An 18,603-nucleotide genomic window follows, 5' to 3' on the forward strand; every position below is an offset into this window, starting at 1 on the left:
TTTAGTATACTTAAGAGTATTGTTTAGATTTATTTAGCTAGCCTATATAAATACATTTACATTGTACATAAAAAAAAAAAAACAATTCATTATCATTCAACAACTTTTCTTTTGGGTTAATAAATTTTCTTTGAGTTTTTCTTTTCAAGAATTTCTCTTGAGTTTTCTTTTAGCAGTGTTTTAACAATCTTTTCAGATTGTGGGGATCATCTTCAAACTTTTTCTTGTCAAGTTTTCTTCCTTGAAGGGGGTTGTTGATTCTTGTTTCCAAGGCTTCTTAGGACTTTTACATGTCACGTTCTATCTTTTCCATCTATCTTTTTTATTTTATTATTTATTGTTGAATTTTATTTTTCTTAGTTGTTTATTTTAATTGTTTTTCTGACTTGGATTCGATTGCGTTTCAAGTTGTGTCAAAATACAAGTTTATTTTTGAACATCTGGAGCCCTAATTCAATTTTGTGACTTGGACAAACTTTACGATCCTCTTCCGCACTCATTTCGTATCAGTGGGTCATGAGGAATCTGCCAAAAGTGGTGATAGTGGTTAAAGCCAAAAATACATGGGCAAGGAGCAAACCAAAATTAAAGAAAGATAGGTCAGGCAAGAGTTGGCCTTGTTAAGGAAATATAGGAAAGGAAATTTTCCAAGGATCACAAAATAGGATCCGAAATCAAGAGCCTTAGGAAGGGTTAATTGAAGTGGTATGAGAGAAGTGAATGTCCTCGTAGGGAGGAAATGCGCAAGTGAAATGACAGACTCGTATAGTCGTATGAATGATAACCACTTGGTCCAACAAGATAGATTGACTTTCAGGTATGAGATAGGTGAGCTCCCAAGTAAGAGGAGAAATGAGAATAGGTTCACCAGAGCGGCGAAGTCTATTGAAGGTCAGCACAATATGGATATGTCAAGGGGTCTTTCAGGCTAAGGTTGGATACAAAGAGTCCACGAAGGACTAGTATGAACAAGTCCACCAAGGAAGGTATGTCCTAAGAATCCTTGGGATAATAGTCGAAAAGGATACAAAAAAGGTTCATAAAGGGAAGTCGACGAACAAAATGGTCAAATAAAGGTCCACAAAAACCCTGAGAAAGGGGAAGTGAAATGAAGGTCGAATAAGTTCGTTGGTATGGTGAAGTACCGAGGATACAGTTCAATGGGCAGTTTGATTAAAGGAAGGACTTATAGTGAGCGAATAGTTTAGAGGACTGGGTGGAGTCTGCCACCCTAATGTCAAATGTTTACCTTGGCTAGTAAGGAGTAATCCTTATTTATTTTATATTATTTTACATTTGTTACCCCTGTGTGGTAGGGTTATTTGTGGATAGTAAAGGAACTTAATAAGTTCATTCAAACTTATAGGAGTTTGTATGATGTTCATAGGATTTGCAAGGTTGATCGAGGACTTCGAGGAGGGACCAAGCTAGACGATGTCGAGATCGAGGATCACTGTTGGATCAAGTTATGCATATAGGAAGGGGGTACTATCAGAGGTTTCGCCCTGGAGTTAATGTGTTCTAACCAGGTAGTGCCCTTAGAATTTGGGCAATGAAATAGGTAGCCTTGATAAAAGGATGTGAGCGATTCGATGTAATTTAATTAGCCAGATTAGAGACAGAACCTTTGAAGGATTAGAGATTCAGTGGCCTATGACCTTAGATATAAGAATTATTATAAATTCTATTATTAGAAAATTTTTATTTTTAGACTGTTTTATAACAGTTAAGATTAGCAAAATTTAAGTATAGGTTCATTTGTGACGCTTCATACCTAGATCTGGTGGATGGGTCAGGCATGGGGTGTTACATGGATAATATCGATGATGAAGACAAATGTGATGATGATAATTTTGGAAAAAATCTAGTTGGAAAACAGTTTACTTGCATAACGGAAAATAAAAATTTTGAAAATTGACCCGATTTGTGATATTTATAGCAATAAAACTTAGATCAAAATCATACCCGTGTTTTTGAATAGACAGATCATTGTCATTCCTGACTTTCAACCAAATGATATTCTCCACTATTCTCGTACCACAAATTGCTTTGAGTGTAAGTTCGAACAAATCGAATCAAATCGAACAAATCGAATCAAACACATGAACTAGAAATTGTTTTCTTTTCTTTTAGGGTGAAAACAAATTCTCTCTTGAAAATAGAAATCAACAAAATCGTTATTCTAGAAAATATATTTAATTATTAGAAAATAAAAGTCTCTCTATATTTAGGTAGAATAACGATATTTAAAAGTTGTGTAAATAGCTTTATCAATGTAATTTATTTATAGGGAGAGAAGGTAGAACCCTTGTTGAATTAGAGAAATTTATTTCAAATAAAAAACAGTTCCTACTTAGAGTAAGATTAGGGTGGGTAGCATACCCTTAGTATTCCTACTAAGGTTGCTTCCCTTTCATATTCCATGAGGGGGTTTTGGGCCTCTCACACACCAGGTCCAATTACGAGTACTTTCTAGAATTTTTTACCCAATACTTTGTTATCTGATCCAACTCAATTCTGCTTTTCTATTCTCAAAATAAACTTCAATATTTATATTTAATTAAATAATTTCTCATCTCAATTTTACACTCAGTAAAATTATGATTATTTTACCCCTGGTAAAATTTTTAAGAAAATATATTTAATATTTCACCATTCAACTTGTTCACTATGATTGTAAGGTTTATTTTCATTTCGGGCTTTAAAATAGCTTAAAAGCATAAACTCAATCTTACGATCATTTTTGAGAAATCCTTGTTCATTTCTAAATGAATTCATTTCTCATTTTCATTTCCATTCCCATTTCCATTTTGGAGAAAACCACATTCATTTCCAAATGATTTCATTTCTCCATTTTCATTTTCATTTTTGAGAAAACCTTAATCATTCCCAGGTGTTTACTATTTCTTCATTTCACAATTTCTATTCATTTCTGTTCATTTAATTCAACATGCAATTCATTTCTGGTTTCAACGAGTTAGCGGAGGGACCGATTGGACATATGCAATTGAGGCTCAAATTATTTATAATTAAGTTTCAAATTTTTGCCTATTAATTATAAACTCATTTAGTCACGAAGTCATTCTACTATAGTATCGTGACTAAGCTCTCCTGAACGACACACCATTATGAAAGCAACTTGATTAGCGCTCGTCTAATGACCTTGTCATAAGTGTGTTACCCTCATAGGATATCTTTAATCTCTTTGGAATAATATCTGTTCTCCTAATATGATCCTATTTTATCTCATAGTAACCATTATATTTTCCTTCATGAAAAGTCAATCACTATCAAATAACGATCAAGTTATCTATCATAAAGACGAACGACCCGTGACCACGTTTATTTTTCATCAACCATGTAATGCCAATGAGAGGATATCATTTATCCATGTCTTAGGCTATGAATTCCTCTATTGTGAATGACGCTACATACTATAGAAGTCGTACACCCAAAACACCAATTTTCGGTTCCTTATGTATTCGAACTCAGGCTTTTACTTACATTGAAATGTACGAGTTACACATACATAGTCCGTTATCCACTTAGGATTTAGGTATGCCACACTATGAACGTCACAAGTGAATAAATTTATAAACGGATTCAAGATCTATTCTTCTTGGTTCCTGTTCGATGTACTGTTAGTTCAGTAAGTCACATCATGTCTCTACCTTCTAAGAGTCATCTGCTCCGATGCCCAAGACAAAGCATCTCCCCAATTGGAATTGATATGTTTAGGTTCGTCTACTAATACAAGTTGTCTTTTTGCATTACGATTCTACCATGTAATACCGCTTAGTGTTAGTTTAAACATTAGACAACCAATGAGCAAGATTTTCTTTCATTTTGCTTTGCATGCAAAAACAATATGAGGACAATTATACAAAGCATATTAATGTAATCAATGAATTTGTTTTATTAACCAATCTGTTAAAAAAAATACAAGTTGTTATACTACACTTAGGTCACCATATCTAATAGATAATGCAAACACCCCTCCCCTAGGGAATTTGACTCGTGGCATTGTTATACAAAAAAACCTTCAGCCCACATGTTGAGCGTAGATCTTGATGTTGTGCATGACTTTGTGTTCCTAGAATACTTAGCCATAATATATTTCCATAGGTTGACACCATATTATGAATCAAAAGAGTTGGTTGTAGGTCAACAATTCCCAAATAAAGAGGCATGTGTAGCTGTCATTAAGAAGTATAGCATAAAAGTGTTAGTGGGCTACAAAGTTGTTGTGTCTAAATTGGCATTGTATATCAGGGACTGTTAGAAGTATATGGAAGAGTGCAACTAGCAAGTACGAGTTACATTGATGCAAATGTCACAATTGTGGGAGATTTGGAAATATGTAGGCCCTCATATATGCACTGCTACAAGGACGACTTGCAATTAAGGAAAACTTAATGTGAAATTAATCTGTAGTTGCATCATGCCAATGGTGAAAGACATACCCACCATTCTTATAATGGTCTTGATTACTGACTTGCAATCATGGTTTTAATACAAAATGTCATATATGAAAGTATGATGGACTAAACAGATGACGATGGAACAATTGCATGATGATTGAGATACATCGTACAATGAACTTTAAGGATTGTTAGCCACAATACGAGAGTATGTGTCAGGGACTGTAATTAACTTGTAGACACTGCCTACTTACGATCCATGCATTAGGGCCTTTCCTCACTATTAGCCAATTAGAGCCAGGGAAAAGAATTTTCCATCGCTTGTTCTTGACATTTGATCCATACGTTAAGGCCTTTCCTCACTATTAGCCATTTGTGCTGGTTTATGGAACCTAATTGTATGGGAAATATATACAAATCCTCCTTATTACAGTTGTACAAGATGGTAACTAGAACGTACTGCTGATTGCCTTTGCCATTGTGGAGAAAGAGAACAATGAATTGTGGCAATTTTTTTGAGAAACTTGCAGAGGCATGTTGTTAGACAAGACAACATTTACTTGATTTTTGATTGATCAAAAGGGCTCATTATCACAATTAGGTGTTCTAAATTTTCCATCGCTTGTTCTAGACATTTAATCCATACGGTAGGGTCTTTACTCACTATTAGCCGATTGTACAAGTTGATGGAACCTAGCTATATTGAGAAATATAGGCAAATCCTCCTTATCGCAGTTGTACAAGATGATAACTAAAATGTACTGCTGATAGCTTTTGCAAATTGTGGAGAAAGGGAACATGGAATTGTGGTAATTTTTTTTGACAAACTTGCGGAGGCATGTTGTTAGACAAGATAGCATTTGCTTTATTTTCAATGAATCAAAGGGGCTCATTATGATGATTAGGCATTTTAAAGGTTTGTGAAAATCCATGTACTGCATCCATCACATTTCGATTAACTTTCATTAAGAGTTTAATGTAGTTTGGTAGAAACAAGTTGTGAACATGAGTAATTTTACATACCTTTTTTTAATCTTTTGAATACATTTAAAAATGCAAAGAAATGATAACACAGCTTGTATATTAATGTATACATGTTATAAGCTACAACAACACCATTTCAAATAGAGGATGGCAAGGTTGAGGTTGACTCGACAATTGATTTAATGATCTAGTTCTATAGCATGAAGTTGTTTTAATAGGCTCAATGTTTCCATGACAATTCTTGTTATGGACATATAACCACCAACCTCACAATTTTTGTTAATGTTTTCTTAAAACGTACATGACATCTTCCCATTTTAGTTGTTTTCTCAGCTACGTTCTACAGTTTTACAATATTGATGCCAAAAATGAGAGGAAAACAAACAACTTAGATGGAAATGAGATACATCTACTACGAGGAGTTGATGAAAGCAATGGTGGCCAACACACGAAAGGCAAACTCAATGTTCGTACAAATATATTCTTGAGCACTCAAAACTCTCCAAGTGATAGAGTTTGTCAACTAGCGAGAAGGTATCCCGGCCATATCGTATGGAGTTGAACTTTGTAATAGGCGATACGATTGCTGGAGGTTCCATACTTTTTGGTACCCATGTACACACATCATTGCGACATGTGCATTTATTGATGTCGATTGTATGCAATATGCTGATGAGGTATACACGCTGGAACGCACATTACATATTTGGAAAAATGAGTTCTTCACCTTTAGGGATGTCTCCACATGGAAAGTGTCTCCGCCTACATTCAAGTTATCCCAAAACTTGGGGCTACGTAGAGTACCCAAAGGTCAGCTATAGGCCAGCAGGATTAGGATTGATATGGGACTTGAGGGAGAAAGGTGAACCCAAACATTGTAACCTATGCAAAATAGTTGGTCACAATTGTAACAAATGCCTGCATCGATAATTCCATCCTGGATAGTCGTCCCAGTCAAGGCAAACATCATAGTATACCCCAAGTTCAAATGTGTTTTAAAACTTATCTGTTGTATTTTATTAATGTTAGAATTTTCAAAAAGATGTGTTAAATACACCATATGATATTTATCCATCACAATTTGCTTATTATATATCGGTCAACACAATTATTTTACTTAAATATCATAGTCGTTTTATAAATAATTACATAACAAGTTTGAGTTGACAAATTTATAAAGATTCCAAAAAATATATATATAAACCCTAAACATCAATCCAACCTAAAGAACAAAAAAGCTTACTCAAATATTATTTAATAAGCTAAAGATCAAGCCCAAATATTATTTTATAAGCTAGACCAAGTACAATTTAATAATTAATTTAATTATTATAATTTTCATATATAAAATAAATAATTTATAAAAATATTTTTATTTTATCAATATTTACCATAAACTACTCATATTATTTGAACTGGTCCTCCTTTATCATTGAAATGTTGACCATACACTATAAATTACAAATTCAAATATTTTTTATAGAAAAAAATGGTACAATTACTTCACAATGTACAATAATCAAAATTGATGGCTGGATGGAGTTGTTCATGGGGTGAATCATTGCGGTGCCTTTCGTCAACATCCAAGTTTGTTATGAAGATTTATTAGGAGCTCAATGTTTTCCTCATTGAACCTGCATTTTCATCATCCATCGACGAACCTTGGGTGTAGAAAAGTAAGTTGAAAAATCAAATGACCCAAAGGTTTGATCGGTAGGTGTGGAATACTGTGGTACAAAATTGAAAAACTCATCCATTATAGATGACACCGGTTGCTGATAATGAGAACTAGAACCAAGCATCTCCAGACAATAGGTTAGCCTTGGAACTGCAGCAGCAAATTGTCACTGCACAACTTAAGATGGTAAGAACTAGCTTAAGATATTGATGTACCTGGAAACTCATATGCAGGTTGTGATTGTGTTTGCATCCGAACTGGGTACTCATTATCCTTTAAATATTCTTCTGCAATTGTAGTCTAGAACTCGGAAGCAGGCGGCAAATGTCTTTAGCGAGGATGAGTTCGATTCGGTACACTTTGCAAATATCTCTATCGGTGCGTGTGTCTAGGGGCTACCATCTACTATCCACCAAACAAATACGACAAACCATTTGTCATATACCGTCATTGGTAGTGAACTGAGGACATGAAATCCCCCGTACAATCTTCCATCGGAGGCCTCCTATCCACTCAATTGTTCCACATTATGATCCACTGTTGATGCACTAATGCCCATTTTTTGCATCTTTTTCCCTTTTATTTATTCATGGACATTTTTGAAATTGAATGGAACATTTGAAACATCTTGCTTACCCCCAAATTGTCGTAACACCTGGTCCATGTTGTACCATTCAATGGTTGAAAAATTTCTGGTGGGTGCGTTAATGTACCACACGTATGAATGGTGGTAAACCAATCAGGGAATTACACCTGCAACATTCGCAGCAACATATGACATTTACATGAATTGCATAATTAATAACATGATTAAAATATATTTATTATACATTTATTACTTATTAGGTTTAGTTAAAATGTAAAATAATGGCATAACATGATTATGAAATTATTTTGAAAAAGCTTACCTCCTCTTCGGCATATGCCTCAACCATTTGTCTATATAGAACAAGTGTTTCCCCCATCCCAATCCCTGGAGAAGTGGGAAAACAATAGTTTGGTGGCTTAGTAATGCCAAAAATGACATCCTATACAATGCCCAAGACTACAGCAGTACTTGGCAACCGACTATATCTTATATATTGTGCTTTGTTGCTCGAAAAAGCTTACGGAATAACATGGCTAATATTGTAGAACCTTGTTTATATGAACGATCAATGGAAAAATCTTCCAACAAAGGCAAGTACATCAAGTGGACTCTATTATTAGATAAGTCCGGCATGAGTACCTCCTATCAATTTCAATATAAACGCTCGAGCAACGCACATCTTCTCTTGCTCAGATGCATTATTTGGTAAAGTTTTGAAATTTTCCTCGAGCCAACCAAATTTAAAGTGCTAAATCTAGTATCTCCATCTGTCGGTGATTGTCCAAGCAAATCATAGCAACGCAATGCAACATTGGCCACTTTACTTGAACATGTGACCGCAACTCTGTCAATTAGGAGCCCAAGTTGCAATGCAACATCTTCTAAGGTGATGGTGCACTGCCCACATGACAAATGGAATATATGGGTTTTCGAGCGCCACCTTTCAACCAAGGTTGATATTAAGTTAGCCCTTAGTTCAAATGTCCTAATCAATGTTGTCGTTCCAAATCTGGTTGCATTCAAATACGAGAAAATACGATCGTCCAACTTACAACTCGAAACATGGATCCTCGCTCTCAAAACGCGATACTTACCCTATCCATTAAACGTGAATTATGTTTTTTTTCATTTAAATAAATAACAATTATTCTTTTACGAGTACGTTAATCATCAAAATAGTATGATCAGTTGTTCTTATCAATGAAGTCATTTCGATATCTCTACACAAACAAAATTGAATAAATATATCATATTAAAATATATTACTTCCAAACATAAAGCATATTTTTCAAAAACCCAATAATTTTATTTTTATTGCAAATAAAATATATAAGTTAGAACAAATAAAATAAAAACTAAACCTACTAAATCTTAATCTAACTACACAAGTAAACAAATATAAAAACATCTCTCTATAGTCAAAATAATAACATCATTATTATAATCATCATAACCAACTTAACATAACAAAATTTAATTAAAAAACAAAATGAGAATATACTACCTTTCAAATATTTGAACTTGAAAATTCTAATTTACACAAATAAACAAATATTAAAACAATTATATATAATAAAGATAATAATAACAACATTTTAGTATATATTTCTTTTCACCACATTTTCGTAAATATTTTTTCTTATCATTTAGATAAACTATTTACATAATAATATTAGCCACCAACTAAATAGAAAAACAATTACTTTAGACTTAATGTTTGCAACTGAAGAGTTCTATTCTACACAAACAAATAAAAAAATATAAAACATAAGTATATTTATTAAAAATATAATATAAAAATAATAATAAATGAATTCTACACATAAAAAAAACAAATTCTACACATAAAAATAACAAATAAAAATAATACAAACATCAACACTTACCTATTTGTTTTCGTAAATAATTTTTAGCTCAACTCGTTTACGTAAATAAATTTTTTGGTATTATTTAAATAAAATATACACATAATAATATTAATCACTAACTAAATAAAAAACACACAAAAATTACTTTAATCTAAATATTTGCAACTAAAATTTCTATTTTACACAAATAAATAAATAAAAATAAAAATATATTTATTAAAAATATAATATAAACATAACAATATATAAATTCTACACATAAAAATAACAAATAAAAAATATCATTTTTTTCCTATTTCTCTATACTCGTTGGTCCCTACTCCCCAACATAAGTGCAAATTGTTGGTTTTTGAGTTTTGGGTCACGGCATACATCCTACATAATTCTTTTTAAAATTTTAAATTGGTGCCGTTAATTTATCAGGCAGCATTAATATTTTTGTAAAAATTCATATGGATTTGATGAAAATAGAAAGAATAAGTTGAATGACTCCAATTATAGTGGCGATATCAATTAAAATTTTTTTTATCTAAAATAATTAAATAAGGATGGTTGAACTTTTTAGTGTGATGTCACCTGACAACATATTAGCACAATAGATTGCTATTCAAAATATATATTTTCGTAATTAATTTAATTTCTACCCATTTTCATTTTTTATTATTGGTTTAAAAACCCCATTAGCAAACAACAATTAATTACTATAAAACACATTAAGATAAAACTATAATATGTTTCATCGAAGCATTCGCTCTCTGATAAATTTTCTAAACATTAAAAAATTCTGAATATAGTAGCAAGTAACATCTTTTCAAGAATTATACAGAAAATAAGAAATTTTTTAAGAAAAAAATCATTATCTTAATTTTGTAAAGACTAGATTTTTTAGAGAAAAGAGTAGCTATTACGTGATAATGGGTGTCACTTTCCAATTATTTGTCCATCAATCAGTTTTCATACATCTCCTAAATGCAAGGCTATTGAAGCTAAAATAGTAATAGTATATAAAGAATAATAATGGATGTCCTTTTATGGGGAATATACACACCAAATATGATCTTCATAATTTCTACTTTTATTGAAAAACTATAACTAAAAGCTGATTAAAAAGTGAGAAAAGTACCTTGATTGTGGAATCAAAATGGTTTATGGTACGTAGCAGAAATCATTTAATCTGCAAGAAAATTATAAAATTTAAAGATACTTTAAAATAAGTTTAAATTATAACTAGATACGACTATGTTTCTTACCGTATTAGTTTTCGTCAATGTTGCTTAAAAAATTTCTTTTGATATTTTTAAGCTTTGAAACAACATTCTTCATGTCCATTCTATTTTCAGGTAGCTCAGCTGAACAGTTCAAAGCTAATTCCATAATTGATGATATACAATTTGCTTTAATAACAAAGTATTCATCTTCTTCTTGCACTATGCTGGAATCCCCTACACCATTTATTCCATTAGATAGTGACATTTTCACCCAATGCTTCATACTCATTTCTCCAACAAAAAATTCATTTGTAGGCTTTTTCCTTGTGAAAGTTTCCATTAACAAAATACCATAACTATAGACATCACATTTTACAGAAACAATTCCTGCCAATCCGTATTCTGTATTTTAAACATAGAATTGAATCATTAATCATTAATCATTAATCATTAATCATTAATCATTAATCATCAATGTTAAAACTAACACTGGAATAAAGGAAAACTAGAAATGAAAACATCATCTGGTGACATATAGCCAACAGTAGCAAGCGTCATTGTTTGCTTGATGGAATCTCCTTCTCCCAATATTTTAGAAACTCCAAAATCTCCCACATGTCCAACCATGTCTTCATCCAATAAGACATTACTTGGTTTCAAGTCACAATGGATTATAGGAATAAGAAATCCAGAATGGAGATATTCTAATGCTGATGCAACGTCAACCATTATGTTGATTCTTTGTAGGATATCCAAGGCATGATCGTCAGAATATAACCATTTCTGAAGACTTCCATTAGGCATGAATTCTAGCACTAAGGCTTTGAAATCAATTGTGGAACAACATGTAATGATTTTGACAAGATTGCGATGAAGAATTGATTAAATGCTAAAGTTACATATTTTATGTAATTAATTTGGTTAATTTATGAGAATGCACCACTAATTTTGCCATATTTATTGAATTTTGTGCAAGAATACAATTTGGGGCTAAATAGAAGAAAAAGGAAACAATTGGGCTAGATTGAAGAAAGAAGCAAAAAAGGAGGGCCAAAGAAGAATTTTTCCCAGATTAATTAGCTGAAATTTTTGACTTAGTGGGAGATTATTTTGGGATTTATTTTATTATGGGATATTTTTCCTTAATTTCCTATGATTAGTTGGCTCCTAATTTAGTAAATCCCCTAGTATAAATAGAGATTGTATTGTTCATCAATTAATCAATCAAAAATATTAAGTTATTGTCTTTCAATACATTCTCTCTTTTCTCACGTAGCATTGTTGTTTCTTTAGTTTCCTTTCCTTCAATTTTTAATTTCCAGTAGCTAATCACCAAATCAAGCCATTTGCAATTCCTTTTTCAATTTTTTTTCCAAATAGTCAACCACCCCACTTTAATATATTCCAACCCCCATACTCAATCACATCACCCATCTTTTCACCATTTCTACCTTATTTGATTTATCAAATACCAATATGCCCCAAACCTTAGCCAACTAAACCCATTTTCAGCTTTAGGTCGAAATTAGCCTCGTTAAAACCCGTGAGTTACGAACCCGAGCCATTTAACTCCTAAAATTCCAGTACTTATTAATTCTCGGATTAAGAGTATGATTTTGTCAACTCATAAAGTCAGATCAACACTAAGTCAAAAAAGACGTCGTTTGATTTAGTGTGGTTAGATGTACAGTTGGAATTTCGAAAGGAACGTTTCTAATCTGTTTTCTGTGAACACATTGGCGTGCCAAGTGGAGATTGTTGTTTGGTTCTGTCAAGGGAAGTAGTAACCGGATTTAAATGTCCCACGCGGTTGAGGGAATTGGTTCGAGATAGGCTCTTCTAGAACGCAAAGCTGCCGGAGTTCTAAATCACGAACGTTTCGTGGTTGTTCGATCGGTAAGAATTAGTTATTGGACGTTCCATAACTAATTTACACAAGGAAGAGTTGGTGTCCGAGGCGTCCTTAGTAGCTATAACTAGCTTATTGGAAAAGATGAGTTCATCCAATTTCAAGGATCGGTTCAAAGACAAGGAAAATTTGTGTCTAAAGCTGAGCTCATTCTAATTAATTTTTCTTAATATTTATTTCACGGTTTTTATTATTCTGTTTTCAACTTTTACTTTTGACGTTATTTTTCTGTTAATTTCAGGTTTTCAAATTTTTATCCCCCCGAACGTCTTGGGCACGACAGCTGCCCCGACATAAATCTGGTCAAGCGAGCAACAATTTACAGTAAACCAGTCTCTGAGGGATCGACCCTACTCCCTATACTGCATAATTTGCAAACTAAGGCGTAGGATTATATTGGTGGATTCGACACCCATCAGTTTTGGCGCCGTTGCTGGGGACTGGCAACACTTACAAATTGTTTAGATTATCTTCATGACCAGATCTTCATCCGGAGATCTCAAATATGACCCAGAGATCGAAAAATCAGCACGAGCGCGACGTAAAGAGACGAAAGTTCTTAAACATGTAGAAGCAATTGAACGTGGAAAACAAGTCGAAGTGGTTGAACCTGAGACCAAACCACTTTGTGAAACAAAAGAGGCGGAAGACAACCTCGTTGAACCAGAAAGGATGGCGAACCGAACCATTCGTCAGCTAGCCGCTGCTCCCAATGAGCAAACACCGTTATGCATCAATTATCTAGCCGGAGAGACCCCGTTCGAGTTGAAGTCAGACCTGATTCACCTTTTGCCCACTTTTCGAGGCTTGAAGAATGAAAATCGACATACCCACTTGAGAGAATTCCACATGGTCTGCTCAAGCATGAAACCACAGGGAGTAACCGAAGATGAAATCAAACTTCGGGCCTTTCATTTTTCTTTTGTTGATACAGCAAGAGAATGGTTATTTTACTTACCGCCCAGTTCTATTACAACTTGGGATGACTTATCTCTTGTTTTTCTTGACAGATTTTTCCCAGCATCGCGAGCAGCTGAACTTAGGAGAGACATAGTGGGAATTCGCCAAACGGAAAGTGAATCGCTCTATGACTATTGGGAGCGGTACAAAAAACTATGTGCAAGTTGTCCTCAACACGGTTTGACCGAGCAATCATTTCTTCAGTATTTCTACGAGGGTTTGCTCCCTATGGAAATGAAAATGATAGACTCGGCTAGTGGGAGGGCGCTTGTCAATATGACTCCTCAAAGGGCAAGAGAACTGATATCCACCATGGCAGCAAATTCTCAACAGTATCGGCCGAATTCAGAACCCACAAGACGGGTTAATGGGGTAAACGTTTCATCCTTAGAAGATAAATTGGATAAGCTTACTAATATTGTTCAATCTATGCTTACAGAAAAGAAGAATCGGACCCAACTGTGTGGAATATGTACTACGTCTGAACATCCGACGGATTTGTGCCCAATCCTTAACGAAAATTCAACGGCACATGTCGACGCTGTCAGAGGTTTTTCGGGACCTCCACAAAGACGCTATGATCATTTCTCCAACACTTACAATTTCGGGTGGAAGGATCATCCCAACTTGAATTACGGAGCTAACACCCGATATAATCCATCGTACCAACCGAGACCTCCGTAACCGCCACCCAAGCCGAGCACATCTCGAGAAGCTGTTATGGAAAAACTTGCCGTCGATGTTGCGAAGTACCAACAGAGGACAGACGCATCAATACAAGAGTTAACTAATCAAGTTAGTAAACTCTCGATGGCGATTAATCGTTTGGAATCTCAAGGTAAATTACCTTCCTAGATGGAGCCGAATCCTCGGTAGAATGCAAGTGCAATAACTCTTTGTAGAGAAAAAATTCTGGAACCAGTTCCTGACAAAAGTCATGGGCAAGACAAGAAACGGGAAAAGCAGATCTCTGATCCAAAATCGAAACTAGAATTAGAAATTTAGAAACCAATTGTGATGCCACCTCCTTTTCTAGGGAGACTTGCAAAGGATAAGAAAGAGAAGGAGGAAAAAGAAATCCTCGAAACGTTCAGGAAAGTGGAGGTGAATATCCCTTTGCTCGACGCTATCAAACAAATCCCTCGTTATACAAAATTTCTCAAGGAATTGTGCACTAGCAAAAGGAGGTTAATAGGTAACGAAAGAGTAAATGTAGGAGAAAATGTCTCCGCAGTACTGCAAAAGAAAGTTCCGCCCAAATACAAGGACCAAGGTATGTTTGCTATTTCCTGTGAGATAGGTAATGTAGGCATTAAGAAAGCCATGTGTGATTTAGGGGCTTCCATTAATGTTATGCCTTATCCTATTTATAAGTTGATTAACGCGGGTCCTTTAAAAAAGACAGGAGTAATAATCCAGTTGGCAGACAGGTCAATCATCTATCCCGAAGGGTTGCTTGAAGACGTCCTTGTTAAAGTTAACGAATTAGTTTTCCTTGCAGATTTCTACATTATTAATATGGAGGACGATAACTCAACTAATTTGTCTGACATTTTACTTGGAAGACCGTTCCTAAGTACCGCAAGCGCAAAACTTGATGTTCAGAGTGGAACATTGGCAATGGAGTTTGATGGCGAAATCGTGAAATTCAATGTCTACGAAGCCATGAGTCATCCTAACTCATTATCAAATATTTCCAGTATCGATAGTATAGATTGTTTAACTCAAAATTATTCTGAATATCATGACTTTGATGAGTTGGAAACTGTCCTTTACAGAAGCATTGACATTGATGTATTGAGTCGTCTTGAGGAGTTAGCAGTTATAGAAGATCCGTTGCGAGAAATTGTCAAACACTTGGAGACGCAACCATCGTTGACGAATGAAGATAACCAATTTGAACTATTACCTTCCCAAATTAAAATGTTGCCTTCAATTTTGCAGCCACCAACCTTGGAGCTTAAAGCGTTACCGGACCACCTCAAGTATGTCTTTTTGGGAGAGAAAGACACCTTACCGGTAATAGTGTCAAATAAACTAACCAAAGACGAGGAGGAAAGTCTAGTTCGAGTTATGAAGGATTATAAGGAAGCTATTGGTTGGACAATAGCCGACATAAAAGGGCTAAGTCCATCCACTTGTATGCACAGAATTTCTATCGAAGATAACACGAAACCAAAGAGAGATGCTCAGAGGCGCCTTAATCCACCCATGACGGAGGTAGTAAAGAAGGAGATCCAGAAAATGTTGGACGCTGGAATGATATACCCGATCTCTGATAGTGATTGGGTTAGCCTGGTTCATGTCGTGCCCAAGAAAACTGGCGTGACAGTGGTGCAAAATTCATCAGGAGAGCTAGTTCCTACCCGAGTCCAGAATGGATGGAGGGTTTGCATCGATTACAGGAAGTTGAACGCAGCTACCCGAAAAGACCATTTTCCACTTCCCTTCATCGATCAAATTCTCGAGCGATTAGCTGGTAAGACTCATTATTGTTGTCTCGATGGATATTCAGGATTTTTCCAAATTCCGGTGGCACCTGAAGATCACGACAAAACAACTTTCACGTGCCCCTTTGGAACGTTTGCGTATAGACGAATGCCGTTTGGACTTTGTAATGCTCCGGCCACCTTTCAGAGATGCATGGTAAGCATATTCTCCGATTAAGTCGAGAAAATCATTGAAGTCTTCATGGATGACTTCACGGTGTACGGTAACTCTTTTAACGAATGTCTCGATAATCTTGCTAAGATATTACTAAGATGCCTAGAATTTAATCTTGTTTTAAATTATGAAAAATGCCACTTCATGGTTGACAAAGGATTAATTTTAAGTCATATAGTTTCCTCAGAAGGTATTGAGGTCGATAAAGAAAAAACGGATATTGTTAACTCATTACCTTACCCTACATCTGTGAGGGAAATTCATTCGTTTCTTGGGCATGCAGGATTTTACAGACGATTCATAAAAGACTTCTCGAAGATCGTGCAACCGCTTTGCAGTCTGTTACAGAAGGATAAAGAATTTAAATTTGACTAGACTTGTAAAGATGCATTTGACGTATTGAAGAAGAAATTGGTCTCCGCCCCTATAGTGCAACCAACGAATTGGAACTTCCCGTTTGAAATCATGTGTGATGCAAGTGATCGAAGTGTGGGAGCTGTTCTTGGCCAAAGAATAGGGAAAGAGCCTCATGTTATCTACTACGGTTCGAAAACCTTGGATGCTGCCCAAAGCAATTACACAACCATTGAGAAAGAATTATTAGCTGTTGTGTTTGCTTTAGATAAATTTAGATTTTACCTATTGGGAACTAAAGTGATTATTTTTTCTGATCATGCAACTTTGAAATATTTGATAGGGAAGAAGGAGGCAAAACCTCGACTGATTAGGTGGATTCTACTCCTGCAAGAATTTGATTTTGAAATCCAGGATAAGAAGGGATGCGAAAACTTAGTAGCTGACCATCTGAGTCGATTACCGATTCCAGCAGATGACACACCATTGAAAGACAACTTCCTAGATGAAAACCTATTTTCAGCAAATGCGGTTCATCCTTGGTACGCAGATATAGAAAACTATCTCGTCACAGGTACTATACCTTCAGAATTACCAAGGTCTAAAAAAGATAAGATTAAAAAGGATGCTCGATATTACATTTGGGATGATCCTTACCTATGGAAGCATTGCTCCGATCAGGTAATCTAGCGGTGTGTAGCAGAAACAGAGGTACAGTCTATCTTAACTTTTTGTCATTCTTATGCATGTGGAGGACACTTTGGACCCAAACGCACCGCACATAAAATTCTCGAGTGTGGAATATTTTGGCCAAACATATTTCTTGATGCCTTCTTATTCTGTAAAACCTGTGAAAGATGCCAAAAAGTCGGTAACCTTAGTCGTCGAAATGAGATGCCCCTTACTCCTATTCATATTTGTGAAATTTTTGATGTGTGGGGCATCGATTTTATGGGTCCTTTTATTCCTTCTTTCGGTAATTTCTATATACTTTTAGCTGTTGATTACGTTTCTAAGTGGATAGAAGTAAAGGCTACTCGCAATGATAATGCTAAGACTGTGGTTGACTTTTTTAAAAGTTCTATCTTTTCCAGGTATGGCACCCTACGAGCATTAATCAGCGACAGAGGAACTCATTTCTGCAATAAACTCATAAGTGCACTTATGGAAATATATGGAGTGACTCAACGAATTGCCACTGTCTACCATCCACAAACCAACGAACAAGCTGAAGTGTCAAATCGAGAAATCAAGTCCATATTGGAGAAGACTGTTAAACCTAACAGAAATGATTGGAGCTTGAGACTAAATGACGCACTTTGGGCTTATAGGACAACTTACAAGGGACCAATATGCATGTCACCTTATCGACTTGTTTTTGGTAAATCGTGCCATCTCCCGTCGAATTAGAGCACAAAGCATTTTGGGCAGTTAAGTAGTGTAATGTGGAGATGAAGACCGCAGGAAGAGCTCGAAAGTTGGACATTCAGGAACTCGAGGAAATTAAAAATGATGCATATGAAAATGCTCGAGTTTATAAAGAAAAGACGAAGGCGTTCCATGATAAGATGATCACAAGGAAGCAGTTTTCAATAGGACAAAAAGTTCTCCTATACGACTCCACCTTAAAAATTTTCGTTGGTAAGCTTCGATCCAAATGGATAGGTCCATTTACTATCACTAATTTATTCTCAAATGGTGCAGTGGAAATTCAAAGTGAAGAAACCCGGAAGTGCTTTAAGGTGAATGGTCAACGATTGAAACCCTTCTACGAGAATTTTCAAATGCACACGATTGAGGAGATTGTTGTCGAGGAGCCCAGAATTTGAATAACAGGTCATCGAGCTAAACGATGTTAAACAAAGCACTGTTGGGAGGCAACCCAAATTTTCTTTTCCTTCATGCAAATAAAATTTTTGGTAAAATGGAAAATGAAAATGCATGTCGAGGATTAGTTCTGTCTAAGGA

General features: G+C 35.0%; 1 protein-coding gene and 1 pseudogene across 1 annotated transcript; one reads left to right on the forward strand and one right to left on the reverse strand.

Annotated features, from left to right (window-relative positions):
• Nucleotides 1–7,030: 7,030 nt before the first annotated feature.
• Nucleotides 7,031–11,552, reverse strand: LOC128031998 (receptor kinase-like protein Xa21). The gene is made up of 5 exons (XM_052621161.1): nucleotides 11,255–11,552; nucleotides 10,855–11,150; nucleotides 7,992–8,111; nucleotides 7,299–7,383; nucleotides 7,031–7,233 (listed from the first exon to the last, which is right to left on the reverse strand). The coding sequence occupies exons 1-5, from the start codon at nucleotides 11,550–11,552 to the stop codon at nucleotides 7,031–7,033; spliced, it is 1,002 nt and encodes a 333-aa protein (XP_052477121.1).
• Nucleotides 11,553–14,337: 2,785 nt separating this feature from the next.
• On the forward strand, nucleotides 14,338–18,045 carry LOC128032553 (uncharacterized; annotated as a pseudogene).
• The last annotated feature ends 558 nt before the right edge of the window (nucleotides 18,046–18,603 follow it).

This window comes from Gossypium raimondii, chromosome 9 (genome assembly GCF_025698545.1).
Source record: "Gossypium raimondii isolate GPD5lz chromosome 9, ASM2569854v1, whole genome shotgun sequence".
Lineage (NCBI taxonomy): Eukaryota > Viridiplantae > Streptophyta > Magnoliopsida > Malvales > Malvaceae > Gossypium > Gossypium raimondii.